General features: G+C 42.6%; 1 protein-coding gene across 1 annotated transcript; it reads left to right on the top strand.

Moving 5' to 3' along the window:
- Positions 1 to 7,656: 7,656 nt before the first annotated feature.
- Positions 7,657 to 13,518, top strand: LOC100272600 (uncharacterized). The gene is made up of 5 exons (NM_001147063.1): positions 7,657 to 8,011; positions 8,121 to 8,288; positions 9,869 to 10,081; positions 12,371 to 12,637; positions 13,014 to 13,518. The coding sequence occupies exons 1-5, from the start codon at positions 7,667 to 7,669 to the stop codon at positions 13,332 to 13,334; spliced, it is 1,314 nt and encodes a 437-aa protein (NP_001140535.1). The 5' UTR covers positions 7,657 to 7,666; the 3' UTR covers positions 13,335 to 13,518.
- The last annotated feature ends 1,258 nt before the right edge of the window (positions 13,519 to 14,776 follow it).

Genomic DNA, 14,776 nt, shown 5'->3' with positions numbered 1-14,776 from the left:
GTCGCAGGGGGCCATCATTACCCTACTCCTAGCTAGCTCAGGCTGCGGGGAACAAGACCGGCGTCCCATCTGGTTCGCCCCGGTAAACAAATAATGATGGCACCCCGCGTGCTCCATGACGACGACGGCTCTCAGCCCCTTACGGAAGCAAGGAGACGTCAGCAAGGACCCGACAACCCCGACAGCTGTACTTCCACGGGGCTCAAGTGCTCCTCTGACGGCCACGACATCACATGAACAGGGCGCCAAAACCTCTCCGACAGCCACGACGTCATGTACATAGGGCTCTGGCTCCCCTTTGCTAGACACGTTAGCACATTGCTACACCCCCATTGTACACCTGGGCCCTCTCCTTACATCTATAAAAGGAAGGTCCAGGGCTCTCGTATGAGAGGGTGGCCGCGCGGGAGAACAGGCCGACGCACGAGGCTCGCGCCCTCTCTCTCACTCTCCCTCGCGAACGCTTGTAACCCCCTACTGCAAGTGCATCCGCCCTGGGCGCAGGACAACACGAGGCTGCGGTTTCCCCTTACTGTTTTCCCCCCTTGTGTTCCATCTCGCGCCGACCCATCTAGGCTGGGACACGCAACGACAATTTACTCATCAGTCTAGGGACCCCCCGAGGTCGAAACGCCGACACGCGTCACATGCTCAGGGATCGGAGGGTGCTGTCAACGTCCAAGACTTCCTCGTCCATGGTTCTGGAGGGAGTGGCCACCTTCCTGGTGGCGGAGGAGGGACTGGCCAAAACTCCCACAGCCCGCAGGAGTGAGTAGTGAGTAGTGAGTTTGTTTGAAACTATGGATGTGATTATGGTATTAAAACTATGTATGGACTATGGACTTATGGACTATGGACTATTTATGTACTATGGACTATGTATATGGTATTGGTTGTAAATGTGTTTTGTGAATTGTGTATTTTGCTTGTGAATCTGTATATGTGATATTGTGAATTGTGTATTTTGCTGTCAATTAAAAGGTACAGAAAAATCTGTTTGGGGGGGGGGTATCATTAATTTTCGTCGGCCTGGTTGTAGGCCGACGAAAATACATGCAGGCCGCCAGCTCCAAGGCCGACGAAAATCACTTTCTTATTTTCGTCGGCCACGGAGGCCGACGTAAATAGTCAGCCGACCACCTATTTTCGTCGGCCTTGGGGACGCCGACGAAAATAGGTCGTTTTCGTCGGTACCGACGGAAATAGTTGCCTATTTTCATCGAACTTATTTTCGGCGGCTATTTTCGTCGGTTTACGCTTATTTTCGTGGGTTTTTGGCCCACGAAAATTTAGGCGTTTCCTGTAGTGCTCACACTATCAGCACATTGTTACTTGTTGCTCGTAGTAGGGGTTATAAGAGAGAGAGAGATCCGAAGTCTCTATGCGATGTGGGTTCTAAGAGACTACGTATCGGGTGTTCGCTACCTAACTGAATTGATCGAGTATCTTTGCTCTCTGTCTGTCTGTCCCTGGGATGAGTCAACCCTTCCCTTTTATAGACTAAGGAGGGACCGGTTACAAGTGGCTTCTCGTGGAATTACTGTGTCGTGGTGAAACGAGGCGTCCTACGCTCGTAGAAACCTGTCGCCTGAGCTCTTTGGTTGTGCTCCTTTGCATCGATCAGGATGACGCGTATGGGTGGCGGGGGACCCAAGTGTCATCATTACTCCTCCTGCGTCGCGTCGATCCTTGGCCTTCATAGCCGAAGCCTTGGCATTCCTCGTCATGTTGCGGGTTTCGTAGGTCGTTAGAGGACTCAGGCCTGTGCTCGTTAGGCTATGAATGAGCCGCAAGTCTGACTCATAAGTCATGAGCGGGGCTTTGGTCTGGGCTCACAGGCCATGAGTGTAAGATCGACTCTTCACCGCGGCTCAGTGTCAGGCGCATTTAATGCAGACAGTCATTGATGACGGGGTGCGGTGCATGAGCCAGGTGCAGAATCCACTCGGCTGGCTTCCTCTCAGTTCGGTTGACCTCCCTTCTGGCTCCACCTCATCCGACCCTCGATCTCGAGGGCGAGTCCTTCTAGGGTGGTCTCTTTCTTTGGCCCTCTCTGACTTGTGGATCCCACTCCCATGGACCCAGGGATTTGATCCCGCCAATATCTCTTTCTTTCATATCACAACAAATCTAATATGGTATAATCTTGCAGCCCGCTTACACCCGCAAGCAGGCAATGAAAGCGTATGATTTCGTGTGAGAAGGTCCTTGTTTAACGACCGAGAGAAATTCGAAACGCGGAGTGGCATAGGGACGATGTTTTTTTTCTTCTGAAAGGATGCTGGGTATTGGCCAATGGGGGTACCATACCGGCGGCGTGTGTTTGCGTTGCGTCCCAGCTGCCTCGTGCTTGGCTTTGGCTGCTTGCCCGCGGAAGTGACTGAGGCTATGTTTGGTTGGGCTGTGACTGTGAAAAAAGCTACTGTGGGCTGTGAGCTGTGGAAAAAGCTGTTGTGGGCTGTGAGCTGTTAAAAAGCTAAAAACCGTTTGGTAGAAACCACTAAAAGCCGTTAAAAGTTCTTAAATATATGTTTTCACAGTTCCATCCAAAAGCCACTAAAAGCAGGTCCAAGGGTGCTTTTAGTTTTGCACTGCGAGAAAGTCAGCTTTCAGCTTTTAGAAAAAGCTGCTTTCTGGATCCAGCCATTTGGTTTGGCGTTTGACTTTTAGGGGGCAAAAGCAAAGCCAAAAGCCAAACCAAACACACCCTGACTGTCTGTGTGTCACTTTGGGCTGTGGCTGCAGCGAGTCTGCGACACAGCGCGCTTGGGAGACGGGAGGCGAGGAAGCGCCAGCGGTGCCACGCCGGCCCGGCGAGCGCGCACCACGTGCCGGGCCCGGCGGCGGTGGTTTCGGTGCTGTGCTATGTGTGTCGGTTAGCGTCACGTCGTGACGGTGTGTGCGCCCGTGCCGTGGGGCCTCGTTCGTTCGAACCCGCCGTCGCCGTCAGCAGGAGCCGATAGGCGCGCGACACGAATCCACGACGCGTTTCCGTTTCATCTCGGCATCGCATCCCCAGTGTGACTGTGAGTGTGTGACGGATACAAGATACGGAGTAGTATGGCAGATGGCACGGCGGTTTCCCGCTCCTTCATGCGTGCAGTGCAGTGCAGCGTGGGTCGTGTTGATTCTCCAGCGGTGGCGGCAACCGTTTTCCTGTACTACGGTCTACAGTGCAGTGCATGAAAGCCCCACCACCTATCTAAGATTTAATGTACCACTCCCAGTCCAAAACTATTTGGGATTTGACCGCAATTCTCTGTCACTATTATATTTAAACGTGACTTTCTTGATGAGTTGTCTACTCTGAATAAAGAATATCAAAAAATAGAGGTAAAGGATTTGAACATTTATAAAGCACTTTGGCTCCTACCACATGGCTCATGTTTGTTTATGTTATATAAATGAAAGACACCTTATAAATATATACGGAGGAACAATGGGTAAAACCTACCACATATCCACCTCGTGAGCCATAGTTTGGAACGATCATAATTATTCCAGGATGATATTTTTTATTTTTTTATATAACCATTATTTGAAGGCCTTCGAAAGAGACTATATTCATGTTTGCTAACAAAATGTTAAAATTCTTAAATAAACGTAAGGATCTAGCCATCAACCCGGTGAACTTAAAAATCACAACAGGTAATACTAGTCATTAGTCTGTTCAGTTTTCTAAAAAAAATTACACACATAATTCTTATTATGAAAACAACATAAAACACCATAAATGTGCATCTAAGTCCGCATATATCATTGTGAAATGTAATTTAAATAACCTAGATTTACATCTGGCATAATCTGAGTTGGAATATCCAACTACTTCAAAACTAGCTCATTTGGGATACTAAAGGCCAATGTCTGGTGTCTGCTTAAGGTACTTCAGCTTTTTATGGCACTTAGGTGAGCTTCCTTAAGTTTAGCTTAAAATCTAGCACATATACACACTAAACATAATATCGGGTCTAGATGCAGTAAGATATATCAAACAATCAATCGTAGAATGATAGAGTTTGATCGATTGAGGTATCTCTCATCTATATCAACATGTCCATTTGAAGGCATTAGAGTCTTAATTGGCTTACATTATTTCATCTTACATCTTTTAAAGTCTTTGGTGTACTTTACTTGTCAAATAAAGTTACATTCCTTTATTTGCTTCACTTGTGTCGGTGTTTCGTACCTCGCCCCGATAAGTAAATTTATTGTACGCGTTCCGGGCTCCGGAGGGTGTGCGTGGAGGGCGCAAGGATTATACTGGTTCGGGCAGAACGTTCCTACTTCCATTCATCGGTGGCATGCGCTACCGACACCATTGATGATCAAACTCATAGTAGGGGTTACAAGCAGTCAAGAGAGGGAGGAGAGGTTCCCAGGTCCCTTATTGGGGTGGAAGTGGAGCTTAGAAGATGCAAGGTGGAGTCTTAGCTAAGTCTTGGCTTGACGGAGCTCTGGCCTTCAGGTCCTCGTCAGCGCTCCTCCTCCTTCTATTCGTCCTTGTGGGTTCGTCTCCGCCTGAAGGCGTCCGGTTGTGTCCAAGAGCTCTCTCCTTTCCATCCCCCTTTTGTCTGGAGGACAACCTCTCCCTTTTATAAGCCGGGACAAGGGTCGGCCAGTGGTGGCTTCCCAGGGAAGGAGCTGTAAGGCAACGTTTTACCCTAAGTGACGCCACACATACTCGTGGGGCTCGAGGCCACATGGTTGTCTTGTATTTATTGTGGTGGATGACATGGAGGCGGTGATGGTCCTAGGTGTCATCATTTTGGCTATGCCGACCCCTGGCCTCTGTAGCCTGGGGCTCTGCACGACCCATCGTGTAGTGCCATGCAGGAGGTCTGCGCACTCAGACCTAGTCCGATAGGCCATAAGTGCGTCGTAGTCTGGGGGTTCGTAAGTCATGAGTGCTATGCGGCTCGAGGGGTCCGTAGGTCATGAGCGAGAAGCGTACCGGTGCCCACACTGTGGCTCGGTGCCAAGCGTGGTTAATGCAACTAGTCATTTATGGCGGGTCAGTCTGGGGCCAGACGCGAGATCCACTCGGGCAGTTCTCTTCTGACACACCGGCCTCCTTTACCAGGCTCCGCCACGCCCGACCCCGGTCTCGGTGCTGCGGGGTTTGATCGGGGCGTGTCCTTCTAGGGTTGATGCACCTGCCTCTCCCTAATGACTAACGGGCCCCAACGATTAGGGGCGTCGTTCCTCAGCGCACTCTCTGATTGGCGGGTCCTAGGGGCCCATGGTTATTCCCTCGACAGGCGGGTCCTAGGGGCCCATGGTTATTCCCTCGACGGGCGGGTCCCAGGGACCGATGATCATTTCCACGCAACTTGAAAGGCAAGGAAGAAAGTAAGCTTACCAATCATTGATATCTTGAACTCGTTTGACATCAACTCATCAAATTCCTTGCAATGACCTTGATTTGTTGAGCCAAAGATTATATTGTCAACATAAACTTAGCAAATAAATATATCACTGTGTTTTTGTTGGTGAATAGTATGGTTTTGACCATCCCAATATTGAAGTTGTTGTTGATGATAAAGTCTTCAAGGTGCTCATACCAAGTCCTTGGAGCTTGTTTTAGCCTATATAGTGCCTTGGACAACCTGTAAACTTGGTTAAGATATCTAGGGTTCTCAAACCCATTTGCTCCATCAACATATACGAGTTCATTAATCAAACCCTTTAAGAATGAGATTTTTTACATCTATTTTATATAATTTAATATCATGATATGATGCATAATCAAGTAGAATACAAAGTAAAACCATACAATCAGTGCAAGTGTTTGCCTTAAATCCAAACCTTCTACTTGAGAGATCCCCTTTACAATAAGCCTTGCATGGTTCCACACTATAGTACCTTGATCATTTTTCATATTACAAAACACCCATTATGTACCTATTACTCTTACATCATGTGGTCGCTCTTCAAGGGTCGAAACCTCGTTGCGGATGAAGTTTTTCAACTCCTAATGCATGGCATTCACCTAATCCAAATTCTTAAGTGCTTCATCATAGATGTAGGTTCAATAGAAGAGATAAAAGAGTGATGTTCAACAAAGGATGTAATTTTTATGTTCGAGTTATAATTCCCCTTGATGGATTTCATATGATGAGATCTTATGGATGAGCTTATAGTAGAGGTCATGTTCTTCGGTCAACCTCTCGAAGAGGAGGTTGCGTAGCATCAACATCTTGAGCTTGTGCCATTACTTGATCTTGAGGGACATATGACATAAAAGTGGACAACCGAATTATTAGAACAAATTTAACATTATAAAATAGATATGTATGAAATTTGATGATGATCTTTTTTATGTTATCAAGCATATTATTGCAAATAAGGATAACATTTTCTTTAAATTGTTTTATGCATTATTTTCTCCCTACAATAAAAAGGTGAAAAATATCCAAATATGTATCCAAAGTTTATATCTATCATTTGAGAAGATACATGATAAATTTAAGGTTTATCTTTTATAAATCTTTACAAGCTTAATGCTAAAACAAGAATATAAATTTGCATTGCAGATTCTATATCCTATTTATTTACAATCTAAGAAAAAGACAAATCGAATAAGTATTCGTTTTCGTCCATCACATATGTATCTTCATTTCCATGTCTGTAGTCTTTATGGTTCTCTTATGACACATTCAATGAGGATGGCATGTGAATTACTTGTACTTCATCTTCATCCTCTATGGGTTTGATTTCTCTGGCCGTCATGTTTTTATAGCCTCTCTCGATGGTTCATTATTTACATCATTAATAGTATCATGTGCTTTTTAGGAGCTATTAGTCTCGTCAAACTCCACATCATATCATATGTTTCTTCTACCAAGCCAGCAACGTGATTGAATACTCCATAGATAATATTAATGTTATATACGAAATCATAAATATATCAATAATAATTAATTCTAAATATATACAAAAATAACATCTATATATAAATAAAATAAATTACTTAAACTTACAAATTTAGTCATATTAAAGTTAATTAAACTTAACCTTTACTTATCATTAATTATAGTATTAAAATATTCATAGATATTTTTTGGTATTTTAAATTATCAAAAATATAAGTTTTTAAATTATCAAACTTAACCTTTATGATTAGCTATATTAGCCATAGAGATAACTTTTAAATATCTTAGACTAACTTATATTAAATTAATTATCAGTTATGTTGTTAACTAGCAATAAATATAAATTTTAGGTAATATTTTGTTCTGCACATATACTGATAATATCATATATATATATTTTATTTTTAAAGCAAATCTGAAATCTAACAGAGAATAATTATAAAAAATAAATTCAAATATTTATTCAATATTTATATCAAAATCAGATACAAATACGAGTATCTATAACACGAACTATCAAGTATTTGACATTCGGATCAATCGATCCGGAAGCAGCAAAAGCGATTTACGAAAATAAGGCAAAGTGGTCCCATACCCGGACGCATCACTCCGGAGTCCGGACCGGAGGACAACTGATGAACTGACGCGGTCAATTCAGTTGCCACGCCGCACGGGCGAGTCGTCTTCCCCCTTGTGCCGCCGCCCACCCGCGGCCTCCTCTTCCCTCCCCTTTAAAATCCAAACGCTCCCCGCTTCCCTCGAACCGTCCTCAATCCCAGTTCAAGTCCCGCCCAATGGAGGACCCACCAGCGCTTCCTCTGCCTGAGCCGGAGTCCGAGCCCGATCCCGATCCCGAGGCCTCCCCTGCGCCTCCGCAAAGGCTGCTGCGATTGCGCTGCGCGGTGCAGCACTACGAGTGGGGCCAGCGCGGAGCCGCCTCCCTCGTCGCGCGCCTCGCCGACCAGAACCCCGACCCGGCCCGCCCCTATGCCGAGCTCTGGATGGGCACTCACCCGTCTGCCCCCTCCACGCTCCTCGACGACGGTACGCTCCTCAGTGACTGGCTCGCGCGGAACCCCGACGCGCTCGGCCCCGCCGTCGCTGCGCGCTGGGGAGTCGACCTCCCATTCCTCTTCAAGGTACTACGACTGGTGGACGAGCGGTTCCGTGCCTTGGATCGTTGCTTGCTTCGCGTTCTTTTTCCCGTCTCGAACGCTGGTTGACTCGGCTACCCATTCGCGGTTGCAGGTCCTGTCGGTGGCCAAGGCGCTCTCGATCCAGGCGCACCCGGACAAGAAACTCGCCGAGGTGCTGCACGCGCTGCGGCCTTCCACTTACAAGGACGATAATCACAAGCCGGAGATGGCCATCGCCATCACGGAGTTCCGGGCGCTTTGCGGCTTTGCCGGTATCGAGGTAACGTGTCTAGAGCTTGAATTATTTACTCCCAACCGTTTTCTTTTTTTTTTCCGCTCTCGGTCGCCGAGTTTTTTTTAAATTTGTTTTCTCAGCCAACCGTTTGTCGTTGAACCATCGGCTAGCAAGTTCAAATGTACATGAGAAGACCGAAAGGAAAGTACGCGTTGGCTTCTTCAAATATTGCACCAACTTGTTATTGTAAAGCCTACACTCGCTTGGTTTTGCTCTGCTGCAATCTCTGTTTGATAGACGCCTGAGACCTAAGGCTAAGGTGAATAGTCTATCATTGGACATCTCGCTAGTTAGATGTTATCAGTGTGCTTCGGAAATTTGCCAACAGGTCCACAAATCATAGATATGGACTCACAAATCATAGGCACAGAGAGCATCATAACAATGAGACAATGAATTCAAAATGCCAATTATTTCGCTAGTAGTGGACATAAGAAAATTTATTTAATGAGTTCCCCTACTTATAAAAGAAATTGAAACGACACAATGTCAACTGTATCTGCTTTCTCCAAAAATAAAAAACAGATTGACATGAAACTTAACTGCCTCAGATATCCCATGTAACCCTCATGACAATCTGTAGGACATCACTCATTTTTCTTTTCTTTCCAAATCACATTTTTATGATGCACTTGGACATGTCGGAGCTAAAGGAAAAAATATTGGGCAAAAGGCTACTTTTATTGAGAAATGCTATTTACTCAACGACATTTTTGGCACATTTATTGAGAAATCCAGTCTAACAGAAAAAATGTTCAAAATAGACAAATTAAATATATCTTGCAGGAAAGCATGGTAGAATAAGGAGAAATTGGTGAATAAGGACTGTATGGTTCCAATCGAACAGTTAGAAAAAAATATTGATTTAGAGATAAAAAATCTATATTGACAGGTAAACAAATTCCCCCCTTTTTATTTGTCTAAAATTGGGTTCTAGTAAGGATTAACAAAATTGAGCTTTTCTGAGGTAAATCATTAAAGTACTTGTAGGCATGACTCATGATGATAGTGTTTGGTATAAACTAAAACCAAAATTAATAAAACCATTTTCTAAGTTCAATACTTCAATGTTGTATTTTGCCGCTGTTGATTACTAGTCTCCCTCAGCTTTGGTTCTTTGTACCTATATACATTCATTCAGTACCTGTCATCACTTTGAACAAACATGTATGTTCTATTGAAAACCAGCCAGCCCTGGGGCTGTGTTTTTATTATTTCACTGTAGGGCTGGAGGTCATATGTGTAGATTTAAATTGTGGAGAATACATGCATGGTCATTTAGGAACCAGTATCTTGTCATTACATAATCTTTGGTTTTATTAGAGCTGTGTTTTTTCTTCGCAAATGAAAAATTATCTAATTGTCATTGTCATCAGGTGTTCAATATCTTTCATCTTGTCATTACATTTTGCAGTCCACTGTGAATAAAAATTTATTATGTCATTGTCATTTTGTTTTCTATTTGACGTTTCTTAAAAAAACACATTCTATTTTATTAGACTTTCTACTCTGGAAAGCACAAACGTTAAAAATATTAAATATCATCCATTTATACCATTCTGAAGGAGCTCAAGGATGTCCTGAGGGCATTTCCTGAAATTGAAGGACTAGTTGGGCATGAAGATACTGGCAAGCTGATGAACATGAAGGAAGATGATGGGGTTAGTGAAGTAAAATCCAGTTTGCAATCAGCTTTTGCTAAGCTAATGACAGCAAGTAAAGACATGGTTTCTGAAGCAGTTGCAAAACTGATCAGTCGCCTGAATACTAAGAGCAAGGTGAGAGATTTTCTTGACCTATAATTATTACGAGGTTCTACAATATCAGCTGTAATAACTTCCATACATTTTATCATATCCTGGATGTTGCTGCCAAATTTGTCTATCTAATTCTTCATTTATGATGGACTTGTTTTTTTCTTGAGATATGTGCCTTGAAAGGTCTTTCTTTTTAAATGTGAAAAAAGTTGTTTAGGATATGTTGGGTCTAGTTCGTTGGTTTCTATACCACTCTAGAGCTATGTTATAGTCCTTAGATCATTATGGATTTATGGTAAACATTGCCATGAAAATAGCGGGGCAGAGTCGGGTTCGAGGGAGACTAGAATATTGGGGACTTGGGGATTCATTCTTCATTTCTTGCTTCCGTGATACATCACCTCTCTTTATATAGAGAGGATTCCCGACCGGAAGGTCCAACCGAATCCTAACGAATGATATTTAATTCTATCTATATAACTGACCCATATCTAATCATATCTTTGATCAATGTAATCCCTCTAATTAATCCTATGAGCTCTAGCACCTTAGCTGATGCCCCACAACACTCCCCTGCCTTTGAGAAACAGGCGGCACTTGACATTAACCAAAAAATTTTATCATATGCCACCAAATTTATCTATCTGGTTCTTTATTTATGATAGACTTAATTTTTCTTAACACATGTGCCTTGAAATGGTCTTATCTTTTATACAATAATCCTAATAATAGTAAAGAAAACAAATAAACACATTAGCCGCTTGAATACTTCTAGCGTTTGCTTGCTCCAATACTTTCCCATTTCTGAAACGCTCCTGTAAGTGATGTCATATCTTGAGATGTCTGATCCGTGTCTTGCTGCAACTTATGGTTAAGGAGATTGTAATCGTTACAGATATTATAACTGGACAACTCACCAGGGTTACATGTTGGCATTAGTTTGTACAAGGTTTGGGATAGGCTAGATATGCACCCTCGAGGGTGCCCAGTTCACTTATGAGTAGGAGTGGATCACTATCCAAACGTGTCTTCACAATAAGTTAGGGCCCTTAATTAATTTTAGTTCAAAGATGAATAGAAATAGAGCTCGTTCCTAATCCGATTCGATCCTTAAATTTTATAGTGTAAAATCTAGAGCCCATTACCACCCCTACCTCTGAGTAAGGCCAACGGAAGAAGATTGATGAGAACCATTTTTATTGTTATGGTTGTAAGAAATATGGTAGCTCACCAGGAGATGAATTGGTGAAGTTCTTTGGAAAATTAGGACTTCTCTTTTTGGTAAGCAAACGAAATGTTGCTTGTGGATTGTTGCAACACTACTCCCAAGAGGCATGGAAGTGCTGTTGTCTCACATGAGTGCAATAATTACACGATAAGTGTGAACTTTCGGAGTTTCCAGCTCAGCTAGCAATGATGCAATTGACAAAATTCTTAAAGAGTCAGACTTGGTAGCATTGGTTAAATCTAAAGATGAGACAATGCTATGTTTGCTCGTAGCTTACAAGGTGATCCGTTGCTTGCAAGTTGCAACACTAATTATTATGTTAGCCAAGACACATTTCCATTTAATAATCTAGCATGATATTTCCTAAAAAAGTGATAAACATGATGTTGTGGCATTGTGTCTAAAAGCAAAGGACACATGTTTAGCATAACTGACAAGTTATCGTTGATCACAAAGCCTCCAATGTTAATTGTATTTCATTAGGGACATTGAAAACTGCAAGCATTTGCTACTAACTGATAGTAAATGATTGAAAGCAAGAACGTTTGTCGTGCTACAAACGCCCCATGTTGCATTTTTATATGCATGCATTATCCTTTTTGTTTCTTTGTTACAGTAAAGACAAATTTGCACCGGCTGCACCTATGCATTTCCTATTTTGTCTTATGGCGACCTAAACTTTTGAAGTTGATATTTCACCACCCAAGTTTTTTTTGTTTGGCACACTAAGTTACCTGGCAAAATTTTGCAAGCAGATCTCAAATCTCAACAAATATGCACTAAATTGAATCTATAAGCAGTAAGGTACCATATTTTAGAAGTATAGGTTGGTATTTGCAACATTTCAGATGTGCATGTCCAATGCAATTTCTTCTAGTCGATAAGGATACCTGAATGGTGATAACTGATACGCAACTAGACAAATAGGCTCCTTTCCCTCCAAAAAGAATGTGTGATATCAGTATACACATAAACTAATGTATCACCCACATCTTGACATTTTTTTTTTTGCAAAAAACTGATGAACAATGATTCAGAAGCCATCAATTCTGTCTTGACTGACAATGTCTTGCTCTATTCAGATTAGGACCTTAACAGACAAAGAACAGCTGGTTTTGTCCCTGGAGAGACAATATCAAGATGATGTTGGTGTTATAGCAGCACTTTTCTTTAACTATGTGAAGCTCAGTCCTGGTGAAGCCCTTTACATTGGTGCAAATGAACCGCATGCATACCTCTCTGGGGAATGCATTGAATGTATGGCCACTTCAGATAATGTTGTACGTGCTGGTTTGACACCTAAATACAGAGATGTGCAAACTCTCTGCTCAATGCTAACATACAAGCAGGTGAGCGTCATTGTTACTTTTTGCTTCTCATATACAATATATGTTTTCATTGATGTTTACTTGTTCCATAAGTTCTTTACTTGGCAAGTGCATCCTTGCTTACTAAGCTCCCAGTGAGCAAATGCTTCAGAATCTTGTGCACTGTTGAAGTGTTGTCCATGGATCATTTTTCTTATCTTATTATGAAACTTTACAAGTTAGGATCAAAGTTCATATTCTCTTTGGTGTTAAAAGTTAGCGAAAAATTATAGATGGCTAGGTTTTCTAATCAGGCAAACTAATCTAGCAAGAGATCAATTAGTTGTTCCGTGCCACTGCCATTATTTTGTGATTAGTTTTTTTAACAGATCTACTGTGGGTCCTTTTTCTTTATCAGGGTTTCCCTGAAATTTTGCGAGGAGTTCCTGTGCAGCCACACGTAAGGCGCTACACACCTCCATTTAATGAGTTTGAGGTGGATTGGTGCTTGGTGCCTCCAGGTGGACTGGTCGTCATATCCCCGGTACCAGGTCCATCCATCTTTCTCGTAATCACCGGGGAAGGCGAGATTCAATTGGATTTTATGTCAGATGGGGAGAAAGCAGAGGAAGGTGATGTTTTCTTCGTCCCCGCGTACACCGAGGTTAAGATCTCTGCGTGTGGCCCCGAGTCTGTGCAGCTGTACAGGGCTGGGGTAAACAGCAGATTCTTCAGCTAACACTGTAATTGTAGGGAATGAGGATTTTTGCAGTTGTCGTAAAGTGGACTACACTGTAATTGTAGGGAAGTTTTCCCAGCTAAGAAATATACGTGAAATGAAATGATTAGTTAGCAAAAGGTCTCATATACTAATGTATAGGGAGGGCTACGTGCTGATAAAAGAATAAACTGGTTACTTTCATATCTTGATGATTTACTGTAAAGATGCCTTGCAGTGCAATCCACGTTGGATGCGCTAGAAAGAAATAAAAATGATGACCATTTGGTTGCATTGTTGTTCATGGTTTAAGTTGTGCGAGCTGTCCAATTTTCCTCTCCTGAAACTTGGGCATCACTGGAAACAAATGGGGGGTTTTTTATAAAGACACCAGAAACAGTTAAGGGGGTGTTTGGGAGTGAAGTTTTTTCACAGTTTTGGAAGAATACTGCAGTATTCTCAAATACTGCAGTATTATATACAGAATGGTGTTTGGCAAGCTAGCTAAAATCTCTGTTTTCAAAACTGAAGTATTGCAAATACTATAGTTGTTTTAAGGCATTCTAAACTTAGCTCTGGACCTCAGTTTTCAAAACTGCGGTATTGTAAACTGCGGTATTGTCATGACTAAAGTATACTGTAGTATTTCAAAAACTGTGGTTTTCAAAAACTTTGTTCCCAAACAGGGCCTAAGCCTCATAACTGGTACTACCTTCCTTCTTTTTTATTTATTGTGGTTTTGTTTAAAAATAAACTAGCGGATTATAAATATTTGAGATACATCCGTTCTCGAATATTTGTCGCCCATTAGTTTAAACTACGTGATAAATAAAAAAACAAAGAGAGTATATCTTAAAAACCTAGTATAAAAGATGGACAACAAGACATAAAATGATCTCTAAGGTTACATTAAAAATTCCTCAAACAAGACTTTTGAAGACTTTCACATGAAGAGGCGGATGGATTAGCCACGTATGTCCATTCTAGACGCACGTCAAATTCGGGTAGGCCGATACTCCTATTGCTATTTTTCGTACTGAGTATGAGGGCCCAGTGGGCTTTGTGTCCAACAAGAAACTGCAGCGACGGAACAAAATTTTAAAGGTTTATGTCCGTTTGTTTGATAGAGCTACGGGGGATTTTGGTTCATGCATTTTCAACCCGTATCCATTCACAGCGGCATCAAATCATTGCACTCACCGTTTGGTTCGACGCGCGCGTTATTGCTTCACGCGGTATTGGTTCCGCGCCTTTGCAATCGTGATACCGGTCGTCTACGGCGTTTTCGGACTACCCTGCCTCGCTTGGATCCTGCATGCTGTAAACAAACAAAGCCAGGTAACAATTGCCTTGTATTGGATAGCGCCAGGATGTCATTGCAATCTCGTTGCTGTCGCATGAACTGAACCAAACAACACCTATGCTCATTGCTCCACTCTATCAAAGAGTTAAAATGCAACTAC

This window comes from Zea mays, chromosome 3 (genome assembly GCF_902167145.1).
Source record: "Zea mays cultivar B73 chromosome 3, Zm-B73-REFERENCE-NAM-5.0, whole genome shotgun sequence".
Classification (NCBI taxonomy): Eukaryota; Viridiplantae; Streptophyta; class Magnoliopsida; order Poales; family Poaceae; genus Zea; species Zea mays.
This window is presented reverse-complemented; position numbering and strand designations above follow the sequence as displayed.

Coding starts and splice junctions, on each gene's coding strand:
- LOC100272600 (NM_001147063.1), top strand. CDS start 7,667: ATGGAGGACCCACCAGCGCTTCCTCTGCCTGAGCCGGAGTCCGAGCCC. Junction 8,289..9,868: donor GCGGCTTTGCCGGTATCGAG/GTAACGTGTCTA, acceptor ACCATTCTGAAG/GAGCTCAAGGATGTCCTGAG. Junction 12,638..13,013: donor CAATGCTAACATACAAGCAG/GTGAGCGTCATT, acceptor TTTCTTTATCAG/GGTTTCCCTGAAATTTTGCG.